The following is a 17,591-nucleotide window of genomic DNA, read 5'->3' as shown; positions in this document are numbered from 1 at the left end:
CTGAACAACACGGGTTCCTCAGGCTCCCTTTTGGACTATCCCCTATGACTCAGAGCCACTTCATCATCCCCCAGTCTCACAGCCTGCATGTTAGAATGCTGGGGCTGGGTTCTGTTCAAGGCCTAGATTTTTGAGCAGTGTCTGGTTTTCTGGGTTTCCCTTTTCTGAGACTTCTTGACCACAACCTAAGAAAGGGAGAAATGTCTGTTTTCTGATGAAATGGTTACCTACTCTAGCTTCTAGACTGCAGTTCAGAAAGAGAGTGAGAGAAAAGAGAAAGAGAGAGGGGGGGAAGGGAAGGAGAGAGGGAGGGAGAGAGGAAGAGAGAGAGAGAGAAAGAGAAAGAGAGAGATGCTTTTCCCTCTAGGAGGGGATGATGGAGATGGTTGTATGACAGTGGCTACATTTATTTTTAAATTTTTTTCAGTCAACAAAAATCTGCCTTCTTTCCCTCCATTCTACCCAGTGAGAAAGAAAGAAAAATAAAATCTCTGTTTCAAACATGTATAGTTAAGCAAAACAAATTCACACATTGCCCAGGTATATCTGCCCTGAGTATATCACCCATCAGGAGGCGAATGGCATGTTTTATTGACTCCTTTGGAGTTATAATTGTGTTCTCAAGAGTTGCTAAGTCTTTCAAATTCATTTGTCTTGTAGTATAAATGGTTTTCCTGGTTCTGTTCATCTCTCTCTCCATCAGTTCACACAAGTCCATCCTTGTCATCATTTCTTATAGTTAGAATGGAATCAGGAAGACCTGAGTTCAGATTCTTAGACACTAATTGTATGACCCTCGGCAAGTCATTTAATCCTGCCTGCCTGCTTTCCACATCTATAAAATGAGATGGAGAAGGAAATGGCAAACCACTCCAGTATCCCGCAAGAAATCCCCAAATTGGGTTACAAAAAGTCAGACATGTGACTGAACAACAATAATATTCATATACCACAGGATATATGAATACTATTATATGACATAGGGTATATAATATATATATGTAATATGAATATTATTATATGACATAGGGTCATTCCCTAATTGATGGAGATGTCTTCCCAGTTTCCAGTTCTTTGTGAATACAAAAGTAGTTGCTCTAAGTACTTTTGTACATCTGGGTTCTTTTCCTCTCTCTTTAATCTTTTTGAGGTTCAGATCTAGTAGGGGTATCACTGGGCTAAAAGATATATGTATAATTTAGTAACTTTGGGGGGACATTTTTACATTAGTTTCCAGAAGAATGGACAAGTTTAAAGCTCTACTAATAATGAATTAATGTACCTACTTTCCCATAGTCCCTCTAACATTTGTCATTTTCCTTTTTGATTAAGGAACCCACATTTTGGGGCAGCTAGGTGGCGCAGTGGATAGAGCACCAGCCTTGGATTCAGGAGGACCCGAGTTCAAATTTGGTCTCAGACACTTAACACTTCCTAGCTGTGTGACCCTGGGCAAGTCACTTAACCCCAGCCTCAGGGAAAAAAAAAAAAAAGGAGTTCACATTTTTAGAGCCTGAGGAGACTCCTCAGGGAGGCAATATGATTGAGGGAGCTGTAGGGTCCCCAACTTGTGGGAAAAAGAGGGATAGAAAAGAATGGGGAACCACTAGGTGATATAGTAGATAGAGCACTGGCCCTGGAGTTAGAAGGCCTAAGTTCAAATCCAGCCTCAGACACCTGAAACTTATTAGCTATGGCACCCTGAAAGTCACTTAACTCCGATTGCCTTGAAAAAAAAAAAAAAAAAGAATGAGCATGGCCCATCAATTTAGTTTGGTTTCTCTACAATTTAGTGTGGTTTTCTCTATTTTTAAAAATACCTCCTTCCCTCAAAATAAATGGCCTTTCACCATCTTAGAAAATAAGAGAAGAAGGCCACATAAGGGACCCAGAGAAGGAATTACTTTCTACCATCATGAATCCAGGAAAAGTCTTGATAATAAGGACAGATTTTTCCTTTATATTTCTATCCCTAACACGAAGTCTCTGACTGCAACTCCATTGATTTTTCTGTTATCTCCACCCCAAAACCTCCCCCTCCAATTAATTAATCAATATGGTTTTGGGGATGCAGAAAAAGAAATGGAGTTGTGGTCGGAGACCTGGATTCTTCCCTTATAACCTGACTTGAGACAAGTCATTTTTTTATCTTAGTGACTCATTTTCTTCATCTGTAAAAATGAGGAGTTAGACTTTGTCCTCTAAGGTCCCTTCCAGTTCGAAGTCTATGGTCTGATTCTTCCAGAAATGAGGGAGGGATAATCTCCACTGTTTGATGTTTTCTGGGAGTATTTGGAGGGGAGAAAAAGCATCTAGATCCCAGGCTTTGAAAACTTCCCATTTACATCCTGGGAGAGTCCCTCATCTGTTTGGGGGAATGACATTCTGCATGGGCTCAGTCCATGTCTAGTTTCCGACTTCTGGCTTTGCTGGGTGCCCCATCACCCCTTTGGACATGATAAGCAAAATTTTCTCCCTCTGTGTCTATTATTGTTTATCTCTCTGTCTCTTAGCAAAGAGAAGCTTTTAAAAGACGGTGGTTCGCTCTTGACCCACAGGAGAGGAGGCTACTGTATTACAAGAACCCACTGGTAAGAGACAGTTGTGTTGATTCAAAGAGAGCCCCAGCCCCCAAAGGGAAGTGTGGAATCTAGTGTAGACAATAATTTAATTTACATAGGGAATGCCAGTTTAGTAATAGACACTAAAACATGTCAGGACATTATCTTATTCAGTCTCCTATTTTAGGGTAGAAGTGCTCTTGAATTATCTTAGACCAATGGACAGCCTCATCATTGGTTGTTCATTTTAGGATCAGATATTTCTCTCTTCCAGGAACAGCGGCTTCTCTATAGCTCATCTAAATCTTTCCTGCTACAGCTTAATGAGCTTGTTTCTTTTTTGTTATTGTTGCCTTTGGAATTAATTGTTCTCTGGTTCAAGGATTCTCAATTTTTTTTCAGTCTTCCAGGTCCTTTGATTTTCAGCAAACATTCTCATTTACCGTACTCAATAAAAAAGGAAATACACTCTAACTTTTCCATCTATATGCAGATAAAAATATTGAGTTTTCTTAAAGAAAACTTTACTTGGCACATAAAACATTTATATGATATCATAAAGTTGTTCTCCCTCTAATCCATAAGAAATTGTATTCCCTTACTTTTAAAATAGTTCCCATACTCCCTAGACAAGTTTCAGGTACTCTCTGGGCATCCTGTACTCCAAATTGGGAACCCTTCATTTTCTGAATCCTTACTTTACCCAGAAACAAAACTAGCAATTCTTGTTTCCTGGAACAAATCAAAATTCAGAAGAAGGATCTTGGTCTTTGGGACATAAGACCCTCTGGTAAGAGAGGCCCCTGACTCCATTATGTCCCAGGAAGACACATACCCTATGCACCGGGAAGTTACTACTGAGGAGTCTGGAAGGGAGGGATGCTGTCTTTAGGACTAATAATTCATGTTAATGAGATAATAAGATTCCTACTTAATAAAAGTGCCCAAAGACTGGTGCCCTGGGAAGAAAACAAAAACAGAAAGTCTCACTTATCCCTCCCTGATTAGGCTTTGAATTGCACTACTGCTGGACCACATTCTGCTCCCCCCCTCCCAGCAAAAAAACAACATCTGGAAGACTCTTTTTTTTTTTTTTTAATTTAGAATTTTTTTCCCATAGTATATATGCATGAGTAATTTTTTTTATAATATTATCCCTTGTATTCATTTTTCCAAATTATCCCCTCCCTCCCTCCACTCCCTCCCCCCATGACAGGCAATCCCATACATTTTACATGTGTTACAATATAACCTAGATACAATACATGTGTGTAAATACCATTTTCTTGTTGCACATTAAGTATTAGATTCCGAAGGTATAAGTAACCTGGGTAGATAGACAGTAGTGCTAACAATTTACATTCACTTCCCAGTGTTCCTTCTCTGGGTGTAGTTGTTTCTGTCCATCATTGATCAACTGGAAGTGAGTTGGATCTTCTTTATGTTGAAGATATCCACTTCCATCAGAATATATCTTCATACAGCATTGAAGTTGGAAGACTCTTTAATCCTTTGGGAAAAAAGGAAGGGGAGAATCCTTTTGAGGGATGGTCCACAGCAGCAGGATAAAGGTGCCCACTTACTTCCAATCACCTCCCCACCTGCTGTTCTCCTTCCAGGATGCATTTGAGCAGGGTCAGGTTTTCATCGGGCCGAAGGAGGATGGATATGAGATCCACGATGAGCTCCCTAAGGGCATCCGAGGGAACCGCTGGAAGGCCGGTATCACCATTGTCACCCCAGAAAGAAGATTTGTCTTTGCCTGTCCCAACGAGAAGGAGCAAAGAGAATGGCTGGAGAGCTTACAGCATGTCCTGGCCCTCCCCATCACTGCCCTCAGTCCTCACGGTAAGACCCACAAATCCCGAGATCTCAACTGAGAGCCAGAAGAGGCCAGCTAGTCCAAGCTCCCCATTTTACAGGTGGAGAAACTGAGGTTCAGGGAAGTGAAAATCCTGTTTCACAGCCACAAAGGCCACAAAATGTTATGTTGGTTTTTTTCTTTAGACAAAGGTAGATGGCAGAATGGTGAATTTCCCTCTAGGCCAGGATGCCGGGACACTGAGCAAGGTCAGGGTCTCTACTAGCACTGCTATTCCCACAGGGGATAGGTCCCACCCTCTGGAGGGTGCTGCTAACTCGCAGGAAAGCTATCACTACCGACTTGAAGCTGGCTGGAGAGCCCCCCTTCCCCAATTCACCAAATCCCTGGTAAAGGGAAAAGTCAGCCCTTTTCTCATGAGAAAAATGTGGGCCTAGTTGCCAAATTATTTATTATTAGTTGGGGCCCTGCACCCGCTGGGCCACCCCTGGGACTTTTCAGAGCACAGGAAGGGAAGCTTATTTTTAGTCTCAGCTCTTTTCTGTTCCTGTCAGCAGCTCCCTTCCCCCTCTGAGCCCTTCTCTTCCTCTCCTCGAAACTTAAACGATTTTTCCTCTTTCTCTACCTGGCCACTGGACTAGATCTCAGTATTAAGACTCCCAATAATACGCTCTCTTCTTCTCTTTCTTCCTCCCACTCTCCTTCCTTTCTCTCTTTCATTTCCTATCCTCTCTTTCTCTTCCTTCCTTTTTCCTTTTTCTTCTTTCCTTCCTCTTTCTTTCCTTCCTCTTTCTTTCTTTCTTTCTTTCTTTCTTTCTTTCTTTCTTTCTTTCTTTCTTTCTTTCTTTCTTTCTTTCTTTCTTTCTTTCTTTCTTCCTCTTTCTTTCTTCCTTCCTCTTTCTTTCTTTCTTTCTTTCTTCCTTCCTTTTTCTTTCTTTCTTTCTTTCTTTCTTTCTTTCTTTCTTTCTTTCTTTCTTTCTTTCTTTCTTTCTTTCTTTCTTCCTTCCTTTTTCTTTCTTTCTTTCTTTCTTTCTTTCTTTCTTTCTTTCTTTCTTTCTTTCTTTCTTTCTTTCTTTCTTTCTTTCTTTCTTTCTTTCTCTTTCTTTCTCCTCCTCCTCCCTCCTTTCTTTCTTTCTTTCTTTCTTTCTTTCTTTCTTTCTTTCTTTCTTTCTTTCTTTCTTTCTTTCTTTCTTTCTTTCTTTCTTTCTTTCTTTCTTTCTTTCTTTCTCTTTCCTTCCTTCCTCCTGCCTCCTTTTCTCATCTCTCTCTCTCTCTCTCTCTCTCTCTCTCTCTCTCTCTGTCTCTGTCTCTTTCTGTCTCTGTCTCTCTCTCCTCTCTCTCTCTCCTCTCTCTCTCTCTCTCTCTCTCTCTCTCTCTCTCTCTCTCTCTCTCTCTCTCTCTCTCTCTCTCTCTTTTCTTTCCTTCCTTCTTTCTCCCACAAGTTATTTCACAGGTCAAATTTCAGCCCAAACAGCAGAAGGGGGAGTTAACTTAGGGGTGGACATGTGTGTGGAAAAAGTAATCCAATAATTTTCATAAGAAAAAAAAGAATTAAGCTGTCTCTTTTTACAGATGTAGATACAAATTCTTCACTTGGACACGTTCCCTTATGGTCTCTGAGCCTCCATTTCCTCCCTTCTAACATGGTTGGGGGAGGGGTGTGATGTTGGAGGGGGTATTTCAATTGTTCCAAATTTTATGAGGAAAAACCACAACTTAGAGAATCCCAGTGCAGGAAGAGCTCTGGAGATGGATTCTGTGTCACCCTTCCCCCCAGCTCCCCAGCCACCGGCAGGACCTGGTGAAAGCATCCCAGAAGGGAGAGTTACTAAAAGAAAAAAATCTGCTCACCTCCTTCCCCCTCCCCCAGCCCTCCCTATAGGGTCTTGCAATCTTTGTGGTCAGGAAATCCTTTTTTTAGGTCTAACTCAAGTCCCTCTAGCAGTTGTAGCACTTCCAAAAGCTCAGTGGTTCCTCTTCCAACCCCTTTATAACCTGATTCCAAGTCTGGGCGCCCCAGACCTACAGGCTCCTCCTTCTGCGGGACCCAAAGGAGAAGTCAGGTCTAGAATAAGCAGGCTTTGTAAGTGACCCCGCACTGCCCTCTGGAGGCACTGGTCAAGTCCATCACAGGCAGTGAACTTGGCCCAAATGAAACAAAAAAACTACAGCCCTCAGAGCAAAGGGGCCTTTGACCTCAGATGGGGAATGGGAAGTGGGGAAGGAGTTTTCTAGAGTAAGGGTAGTAGATAAAACTTATTTCTCTCTTTTTTTTCCTTTATCTCTTTTTTATTTGCTTTCTTTCTTCCTTTTTTTCGCTCTTTGCTTCTTTGTTTTCTTCCTTTCTTCCTTCTCTCTTCTCTCTCCTCTTTCTGCTTTCCTCTTTTTTTTCTCTGTTTCACTTACCCTCTCTTCCTCTCTCCTCTTAAGCTGTTTTTTCTCTCTTTCTCCTCTCTTTGTTTGTTCATTTCTCTCTCCCTCTCTTTTTCTTCTTTCTTCTTTCCTCCCTTCCTCCCTTCCTCCCTCCCTCCCTTCCCTCCTTCCTTCCTTCCTTCCTTCCTTCCTTCCTTCCTTCCTTCCTTCCTTCCTTCCTTCCTTCCTTCCTTCCTTCCTTCCTTCCTTCCTTCCTTCCTTCCTTCCTTCCTTTCTATAGTCTTTCCTTCTTTCTTTCTTTCTTTCTTTCTTTCTTTCTTTCTTTCTTTCTTTCTTTCTTTCTTTCTTTCTTTCTTTCTTTCTTTCTTTCTTTCTTTCTTTCTTTCTTTCTTTCTTTCATTTCCCTCCATCTACCTCTCTCTTTCATTTGCTCCTTCTCTCCTTTCTCACTAGTGCTTGCTCTGCTTTTTCACAATAATTTCTACATAATATTCCCATCATTCTTTCTTTTCCTTCTATTGCAGCCACAGCAGCTACTGGACAGAGGTGACTAGGACTTAGCAGACCTGCCTCACCACGCCTAACTGTAACTTCGGGCTGTCGGTCCCCATTTTGCTTCAGGAAGGAGAAGTTCACTCTTGAGGCATGACCTCTGTCTGTAGCAGGAAGGACTAGCAAAAAACAAACTGTAGTCAGTGGTTTTCTTGTGTCTCAGACATTGCTCTAGATGGAAGTTGGGCAAGACAAAAGTAAAGATGGCTGACAATGGCAGGTTAAAACCAATTCATGAACAAATCAAGGCTCACTTTTGGTCCCTCTGAGGTGAAGAATGAACAACAGTAACAGCAGCACATGGCAATTGGACTTGTCTCCCATCAGTTTCCTTTGGGTCTCTCCCTACCATCCTTCCACTTGGTCCCTGTAAATCCCAGTAGTGACTGAGCAAAAGCTCTCTTCCCTTTAGCAATCAAACAGTGGACGTTGTAAGGGCAATAAGAATAGGTAATGTCAGGACCCAGTCCAGCAATGACCACAGCATCCTGGCAGGAAACCAACCGAGGACAGCGCCTCTTCTCTCACCTTGCAGGACAGAGGCTTCTCTCCATGGTGCCCGAAACTCTCTATTCCTTCTGCCCCAGACAAAATCAGAAGCTTGTTGGGAGGTCTCGGGGCCTGCTTAAAGACCTGCAGCAAACTTGAAGGATCCCTCTTGACATCTACAGGACTCCGTTATCCTGAGCAGAAGGGAATTTTATCCATTTCTATTTTTCTCTTTCTCCTGAAAGCGTATTTATTAAGCCAATATTTGCATGTAGCATTGGGCTATGGAGGATACTGCAGAATAAGTAGATAATTGGATTACAGACTAAATTGGATTATAGAATAAGTTGGATACCATGCAGAAAAATTTTGAGGGCACAGCTCACTCGGTACCATTAAGGCATAGAAGAACAGTGATACTAAGGGAGTGGAACACTCATTACAGAGAATCTAGACTTTGAATCTATAAAAAAAATCAAGAGTAGATATAATCTCATTATCTTCTGCAGGCACACTTTAAAATGGTTTTACCTCCCTCACATGCAAACTAATTGACAGCAGTGGTGGTGGGTGTCCAGGGGATTTCAAAGCTGAGATCACAGAAAACCTAATACCTGCTTGAAGTACAACAGATAGAAGTATAATTAGGATGGGGAGACTGGGGTTTTCCCTTGGGTTACCAAAATTTAGAGGGTGTTAGTTGCACTTGAAGTTCTTCAAGAGGTAAAAACAACTAGTTTTAGCATATAGTTAGTGGGATTAATTTGTTCATATGGGAAGCCACTAGATCACATTTTCCCTAGCATGAGGTATTAGATTTTCTGTGATCTCAGCTTTGAAATCCCCATGTTCACTAGATGAGAATCTGCTCCTCTCCTGCCTTATACTGACTCCCTGGCAATCTCAAATTGATCATCTTGAGGCTCCTCCCTGGGTTTCTGTTTCTCCAGAGTATGTATTTGCCCCCACAGAGCCTTGTATCCCAGGATCTTTCCTTCCCCCTCCCTTTCCACTGAATTTATCTTAAACAGATGGATTTAGGTTGAATTTTCTGCTGCTTCCCCAAATGCAAAAAACAAACAAACAAAAAAAAAAAAGACATTTTGGGCTCTGAGTGAGGTCATAGGTCAAATGGACAAGTGGTTTGTAGGTATAATGAAAACCTGAGTGCACTTTACTCCTCAGAGGCCAGAAGATTCTGGGAGACTAGATCATGGTCTCTATAGTATTGAACGCCACCATTGCCAAGATTCCTTATTTAGCCACCTTCCCATTGCAGACTTCTTCGCTTTGGAAGTGAAGGAAGGAAGAGACTCGGAACCCTAGAGGATGCTGGAAAATGCTTTCTCAAAGAACTAGGTCACTTTTTCATTTTTGTCTTTCAATAACTGCCATTGGGGAGAGGTGGGCCACGTATGGTCCCATGTACTGTCTACTGCTTTTGTTCACATAGAAAGACACTCAATAAATATTTATTGAATTAACTACCAGGGTCCTGAGAGTTAAATAAAGCAAACTAAGTAAACTATCTTATTTAATCGGATGACATAATGAGTCACCCTTTGCAAAGCTTGTAAGATTCTAAGTTTTAAGATGACCCTAGTAGTCATCTCTTATAATGCAGAGGCTGATCCAACATAGGTAATGGGGGTGGGGGGAGCTGGGATATAAACTCAGCTTTTATGATCCCTAGCCCAGCCCACTTTTTACTGTCACACTATCTCCTTAAAGTATTGCATGTTAACTGTGAACCATTATTTAATGTAGCATCATGGGAAACATGGTGGGGGAACAGCTCTCAAACACTTCCAAAAGCAAATAGAAAATCCTTTACTTGGTGTTCAAAGACCTTTATAACTTCCTGCCATCTTTCCAGTCTTACACTTTATTCTCTAACTGGTCCTCTGCCCTCCACTGATCTTAAATGCTATTCTTCCAAATAGATCCTCCATCTCTCAGCTTTGGATGTTTTGACTGGCTGTGTTCCTCATGCTTGGAATATTCTCCTTCCTGATTTCCCTCTCCCAGCTTCTCCAGCTTCCTGCAATTTTCAGCAAATGTCCCCCTTTCCTTCAGAAGCTTTTACTGGTTTCCCTTAATTCTAATACCTTCACTTTATTGATTATTTTCAGTTTATTTTGTTTGTAATTTGTTTTCAAGCAGCTAGATGGCATATTGGATAGAGTACTGGTCCCCAAGTCAGGAGGATCTGAGGTAAAATCTGGCCTCAGACACTTAACACTTACTAGCTGGGTGACCCTGGGCAAGTCACTTAACCCCAATTGCATCAACAAAGAAAAAGAAGAAAATAACTCGTTTGCACATGTGTCCATGAGACTGAACTCCTTGAGAAGAAACCATCTTTTCCATTTCTTTGTATCCAGAGAGCTTAACACAGTGCCTGGCACACAGTAGGCACTTAATACATGTTTGGTGACTGACTGGGGTAGGGAAAGGTAGCTGTCACAAAGAAATCAGTATTTTTAAAGCTAAAAAGGAACCCAGAGATTTTTTCATACAAACCTTTAATTTGATGGAGAAGGAAATAATAGTAATGTTTCTCTGATTTGTTAAGTTTTTCAAAGGACTTTTTTTTTTCACAACAGCCTTGGAAGGAAAATAATACAACCATAACTTCCATTTTATTGTTGAAAAAACAAGTTCAGAAAGGTGAATGGACACTTTATGAATGTCAGAGTCAGCTTCTGGTTACTACAAAGCCAGTGGACTTTCCATGATTCCGTAGAGCCTGCTTAGAAATGGTAATATTAAAGTCTGGCAATTTTTCTCCCTTTATTTCCTAAAATGATCTACTTTAGTCCAGAGCAGTTCCTAAGTCTTTCTAACTAGAGCTGGGAAGTACAGTGATTTTCCTAGTCACGCAATTAGTGAATTATAGATCTAGGATCACAACCTCTTCTTTTAAATCCTGGGCCAAACTCTTTCTACTGTATTACAGGTTCTTTGTGATTGTGTGTGTGTGTGTGTGTGTGTGTATGGATGGATGTTATGGATCATAATTACTAATTACTCATTACTAGTACACTTGTGAACCTTTTCTCAGAATCATGTTTTTAAATGCATGAAAAATATATACGCTTACAAAAGAAACCAATTATATTAAAATACAGATATTTATCTATTATCATTTTTTTAAAGTTTCTGGATGCTAGATGAAGGACTTCTAGACTACAATATACTATATCCTTTCCATTAAGAATCTTTTAAACTGAATTACAAAAAAAGCCATATGATGATCAACTCACAAGGGACCATAGAAATCAGTTTTTCTAATCTCATTTTACAAATAAGGAAACTGAGGCCGAGAAAGATGAAATATTTTATTCCGGTGATTTTCCTAAGTACTTAGGGGCTAAGGGGCAGAAATGTGATTTAAAACCCATCTTCCTGACCTAGATTACAAACAACAAAATATCTCCACTTAAAATCATTATATTTCATATTCTGAAGAGATTTAAGATATTGCTCTCAGAAAGGTTCCCTTTGCTTACAACAGGAAAATAACTTAGGGGAATTGTCAAGAAATGAACTGAGTAGTGACTATTATTTTATAATATTGACCCCAATCTGCATTTCAACATATTGTGTTTAAAATACCTATAAATGTTACTTCAAATTGTCTTGAGAAGACATGAAAAGTGGGGAACTATTTTTCATTTCATCACCTCAGTCTTTGGGTGATGAAAACTCAGAGAAAGCTCAGAATGGAGTTCAGTTCCTACTTCAGCCCATATCCAGAGGTGGTATGATTAGCTAATGATTTTTTTTATCTCAGTTTCTGCTGGCCTGGGGCCATAAGGTCACTTATCATTCCATTAAAGCTTTACTGGTTCTGAAACGAAGACTGGGAAATATCTGAATGTCAGACTATCATCCTCAAACTCATGAGGTTAGTGTCTCCAACCTTTCACCTAAAAGGGAAAAAGGACAAACATAGAAGACACTGGCTGAGGTCTTTTTATATGACCTCATGGCCTTGGAGTGGAGAGGGCCCCATGGTCTTCCCTCTTGCAACATAGTCTCTCTCATTGACTATTATAAGCAGAATAAGTCACTTGAAGAAAACAAAGCAAAAATGGCCAACCCAAACTGACTCAGGCAGTTTTGATACACTCCAAGTTCCATATGTACAGTCAATTAAAAAAAAACAACCCAAAAAACCTCTCCTAATTATACAGTTACCAGTCTAAAAACAGTTAAAAAAATTAAAAGTTAAAAATCAACAAGTTAAAAAAAAGTTTCTGTGTGCTCCAAAGTATCTACACTGTATTTCCCTTATCATCACAATTCCAACAAAAGCAACTTTCCCAGTTTCCTTGTGGAGAAGTTATATTAGCTAAACAAACTAGAAAGGTTTGTGTATGTACCAGATCTTAATTACATTAATATTTTCACTAAATAGGAAAGAATAAAAAGGAATTTTACAATGTTTCCATAGGAGAAACACAATCTTTGGATTTGGTTTTTTGGAAGAACCCAATAATTTTTCCCCTCTATTAAGAAAAAGATATTTTAACATTAGTTTTTAAAAATTTTGAGGTCCAAATCCTCTCTTTACCTCTAACCCCTCACTCACCTGTCGAGAATACAAACAATATGATACCCATTAACCATTTTGGAAAAAAAAAAAGAAAATTAAGAAAGTGGAAAAAATGTTTACCCCATTAGTTTATTAGTTTTCTCTCTGGAGGTGAATAGCATTTTTTATCATAGGTCCTTTAGAATTGTTGTGAATCACTGTATTGCAGAGTAGCCAAATCATTCACGGTTGATCATGATAACAATATTGCTGTTGCTGTGTATAATGTTCTCCTGATTCTGCTCACTACACTCAGGAACAGTTCATGTAAATCTTTTCAGGTTTTTCTGAACTCTACCTGTTCATTTTATTATAGTGCTATAGAGTAGTCTGTCCATCACAATCATATAAAAATTTGTTCAGCCATTCCTCAATTGATAGGCCCCTCTCAATTTCCAATTATTTGCCATCACAAAAAGAATTGTAATAAATATTTTGTATTTATAAGTATTTTCTGTTGGGATTACTAGGTGAGAACTGAGGTTGTCTGGACAGTGACAAGGTGAGAATTCAGGTTTTCTGGACAATTACAAGGTGAGAACTCAGGTTGACTTGATAGAGGGGGCAAGCTCATTGGCTAGGGTGGTTCTTCCCAGAAGCCCTTGCATTATCCCACGCCCATTCTCTGGGAGAATAAAAGAGAGGACTCTCAGAGAAAGAAGAAGACTCTCTGCATTACATCAGGCCTGACGGGGCTCTCTGCAGGAAGGGAAGTCACTTCTAAGGACAAGAGTTAACAGCAACTGCCTGGAGACAACGGTTCACTACAGGAAGAAGAATCTGTCTTAAAGATTTGAGTAGACACAGCAGATCTCTTCCCAGAGAGCGATCCGGCAGCTTCTAGAGACGACAGCTCGCTACATTTGGCGCCCAACGTGGGGCAAGGACTTTTCCTTATCCTGACAAGAGGAGCTAGACCAGACCTTCGCAATTTGGCGCCCGAACAGGGACAGACACAGTCCTGATTCCAGTGGAAAAGCTTCTGATCTAGATCTCAGTCTCTCTGACCCAGAACCGTGAGTAACGAGGAAACTTTGTTAAAGATTAAGTGAGCGTGCTAATAGATAAATAAGGAACTTAATTTGTTAAGGGCTAAACCAGGAATCTCTTAATAGCTGAAATGGGGCAGATGTTAGCTATATTCAATTCCTGGACCTCAGCCGACTCATCCCCAGCCCCAGAAGCAACCTCAGCTCCACCCCCATTCAGGAGTGGTACTATAGAGAGTATAATCAACATAATTGAGGAGCAGAGTTTACTTGTAACCTGGGTACAGATTGCTAAACTCTTGGCTGCATTAAGACGCACATCCCCTTGGTTCTTAGAGGAAGAAAAGATAGATGTAGATAAATGGAAGCTAGTGGGATATGAAATGAAAGAATTTCAAGCAAAAAATGGGCCTCGTTCAATTTCTGCAGAAGTATTTTATATCTACAACATAGTTCAATTAGCCTTAAACTATCAAGCAAGTTGTAGGAGAAGGAAAAGTTCTAAAAATGAACAGAGGAGGAAGTGTGAGGAAAAAAGGAAAGATCAAGATCTTTCCCTAGAGCAAGAGGATTTAAATGAGGAATTATGGTATGATTCTCTTGAAGAAGCTTCAACCCTGCCTAGAGAACAGATTATTGACAGGCCCGCATCAACCCCACCTTCAGAGATGGAGGAAGAAAGAGGGGAAGAGGCAGAAACACAAACAGAATTGCCTGTGAAGAAGCCTAAGCCTATGACAAGATTAGAAAAAGCATTGGTTAAAGCTAAGAGAGAAGGACAGGATATAAGTGATTTTATACATGCATATCCTGTGATTGAAAGTACTGACTCTGTAGGTAAAAAAAGGAGAAGATATGCACCTTTAGATTTGAATAAAATTAAGGATTTGAAAAAAGGTTGTACCCTTTACGGGGCTACATCAGCTTATGTCAAAATGTTACTAGATGGTTTGTCTTATGAAGTCCTAACCCCGAATGATTGGAAATCCATAGCAAGGACATGTCTGGAACCTGGAGAAAATTTATTATGGCTTGCGGAATTTCATGAATTATGTAAAATTCAAGTCAGATGCAATTTGGAAATAGGAGTTAACACACAATTCACTTTTGAGCACTTAGCTGGTGAAGGTCAATATGGAGAGAATTCGGAACAGATTAATTATACCATGACAATATATGAGCAAATTGCTAAGGCTGCAATAAAAGCTTGGGGTGTCCTTCCTGGACAGAAAGATCGTGGAGAGGCTTTCACTAAAATACAGCAAGGTCCCAATGAACCTTTTGCAGATTTTGTGGGACGTTTGCAAACTGCTGTCAAAAGAACTATTGGAGAAAATTCAGCTACAGAAATAATGACCAGACATCTGGCTAAGGAAAATGCCAATGAGATTTGCAAAAGAATTATATGGGGATTAGACAAAGATGCTCCTTTAGAGGAGATCATAAGGCGCTGTGCTACAGTGGGAACAAGTGCTTTTTACACCCAGACAATGATGAATGTGGAAAGGCAGGGTCCCTCCTGGCAAGGGACTTCTAGAGAAACTCGGCAATGTTTTCAATGTGGAAAAATTGGACATCTAAGAGCTCAGTGTAGGTATGGAGATACAGTGAGAAGACAGGGTGAAAGAAGACCTAAAACCCCATGTCCAAAATGCAACAGAGGACTCCATTGGGCATCAGAGTGTAGAATAATTCAGGGAAATGGGATGAGGGGCCCAGGTCCAGGGCCCCAGGCAAAAAAGACTTGGGGCATGATGGCAGCTGATGTTACACCCAAAGAGCCTTTAGAAGGCCAGGACTCTGATTTAATCAACCAGAAGAAAAGCAATCACATGGCAGAAAGGGATTACCCAATCAGTCAACCAAAAGGCAATCAGATTGCAAAAATGGATTACACTTGGGGAGAATACAGGCCTTTTAAACCAACAGGGCTGTGTCCAGTGCAAACAATTCCAATGTAATTGCCAGATGATGAGAAGAGATTTAGAAAGTGGTAAATAGAAGGTAATTAGATAGGTTAAATGCCTGGGAGAGAGGGTTTGCTTGTATTTCTTCAGCAGGAGAAGGAATCAGATGGGTGCCAACGAGTCATATTCGCCTTGTCCATCAGAGAGAGACAGAAAAAGAGAAAGACCTCAAAATAAAGGAGAAGATCTAAGAAACATCTGACACTGAAAGAGCATGGATAATAAGAAGACTGTTAAAGAACTTTAAAAACCAGCAGGAATCATTGGACTTCCTCACACAAGATGAGACTAATGGACAATGGACTTATGGACATTTATAAATTTTCAATTTATGATTATGTTATATACTTATAGCATGTGTTACCTTACTATGTTACTATATGCTTATGTAATTTATGTAATTATCTGTAATACTTCCCATATTGATGGATTTATGTTTCAAGGTCATTTATGTAATTATCTGTAATACTTCCCATATTGATGGATTTATGTTTCAAGGTCATGACTGTCCTATGTTCTAAATCAAAAGAAAGGGGGAGATGTTGGGATTACTAGGTGAGAACTGAGGTTGTCTGGACAGTGACAAGGTGAGAATTCAGGTTTTCTGGACAATTACAAGGTGAGAACTCAGGTTGACTTGATAGAGGGGGCAAGCTCATTGGCTAGGGTGGTTCTTCCCAGAAGCCCTTGCATTATCCCACGCCCATTCTCTGGGAGAATAAAAGAGAGGACTCTCAGAGAAAGAAGAAGACTCTCTGCATTACATCAGGCCTGACGGGGCTCTCTGCAGGAAGGGAAGTCACTTCTAAGGACAAGAGTTAACAGCAACTGCCTGGAGACAACGGTTCACTACAGGAAGAAGAATCTGTCTTAAAGATTTGAGTAGACACAGCAGATCTCTTCCCAGAGAGCGATCCGGCAGCTTCTAGAGACGACAGCTCGCTACAATTTTCCTTTGATCTTTTTGGAATATAGACCTAATAAATGGTATTGCTGGTAATGCACAATTTTATACCCTTTGAACATAGTTCCAGATTGTCCTAGTTGTTCCAGTTCACAAGTTCACTATTTAGTATCCCTATTTTTCCACATGCCATTTAGCATTTGTCATTTTCCTTTTCTGCCACAATAGCCAATTTGATAGGAAGGAGGCAGGACCTCAGAGTTACTTTAATTTTTTTCTTGTGACTACTGAGTTTTATTTCTTCTGAAAATTGCCCATTCATACCTTTTGACCATTTATCATTTGGAGAGTGGTTCTTATTTTCATAAATTTAGCTCATTTCACTATATACTTGAGAAATAAGACCTTTATCAGAGAAATTTGTTAAATCTCCACCCACCCCCAATTTTCTTCTTTCTTTCTAATTCTGTCTGGATTGGTTTTATTTGTGCAACTTTCTTTTAATTTAATGGAATCAAAATTATTCATTTTATCTCCCAGCTCTATTTTTTGTTTGGTCATAAAATATTACCCACAGATCAGACAGATAATTTTTTCTCAGGTCTCCTCTAATTTATTTATGATATTATTATCCTTTATGTCTAACTCATGTAATCATTTTGATTTTATCTTGGTACATCATGTGAGATGTTGGCCAACATCTAATTTCTGCCATACTGCTTTCTAGTTTTCCCAGCAATTTTTATTGAACAGGGGTTTTTCCTCCAAAAACTTGGAAGGTTTATCAAACACTAGATTACCAAAGTTATTTACTTCAGTATATTGTTCCACTGGTCTTAGCCAGTACCATATTGTTTTTTTCTTTTTCTTTTTCTTTTTTTTAGTTAATTAAAGCTTCTTATTTACAAAACACATGCATGGGTAATTTTTCAACACTGACCCTTGCAAAACTTTCTGTTCCAACTTTTCCCCTCCTTCCCCCCATCCCCTTCCCTAGATAGCAGGTAGTCCAATACATTTAAATATGTTAAAATATATGTATACATATTTATACAGTTATTTTTCTGCACAAGAAAAATCAGATATAGAAAGGAAAAATAACCTAAGAAGGAAAACAAAATGCAAGCAAACATCAACAGAAAGCATGTAAATGCTATGTTATGTTTCACACTCAGTTCCCATGGTCCTATCTCTGAGTGTAGATGTCTCTCTTCATCACTGAACAATTGGTACTGGTTTGAATCATCTCATTGTTGAAGAGAGCCATGTCCATCAGAATTGATCATCATATGGTATTGTTGTTGAAGTGTATAATGATCTCCTGGTTCTGCTCA

At 39.8% G+C, this 17,591-nt stretch overlaps 1 protein-coding gene across 2 annotated transcripts in view; it reads left to right on the top strand.

Annotated features, from left to right (window-relative positions):
- The window catches only part of ADAP2 (ArfGAP with dual PH domains 2), a 35,072-nt gene extending 25,791 nt beyond the window's left edge, over window positions 1-9,281 (top strand). Inside the window, exons 9-11 of one of the 2 annotated variants that reach the window (XM_074263625.1) lie at window positions 2,514-2,591; window positions 4,181-4,409; window positions 9,077-9,281. In XM_074263625.1, the coding sequence (XP_074119726.1) occupies window positions 2,514-2,591; window positions 4,181-4,409; window positions 9,077-9,123 (354 nt within the window). In that variant the 3' untranslated portion in view covers window positions 9,124-9,281. Of the gene's footprint in view, window positions 1-2,513; window positions 2,592-4,180; window positions 4,410-7,280 lie in introns of both variants that reach the window. The other variant, XM_074263626.1, reaches the window with a different exon arrangement.
- The last annotated feature ends 8,310 nt before the right edge of the window (window positions 9,282-17,591 follow it).

This window comes from Sminthopsis crassicaudata, chromosome 4 (assembly GCF_048593235.1).
Source record: "Sminthopsis crassicaudata isolate SCR6 chromosome 4, ASM4859323v1, whole genome shotgun sequence".
Lineage (NCBI taxonomy): Eukaryota > Metazoa > Chordata > Mammalia > Dasyuromorphia > Dasyuridae > Sminthopsis > Sminthopsis crassicaudata.
This window is presented reverse-complemented; position numbering and strand designations above follow the sequence as displayed.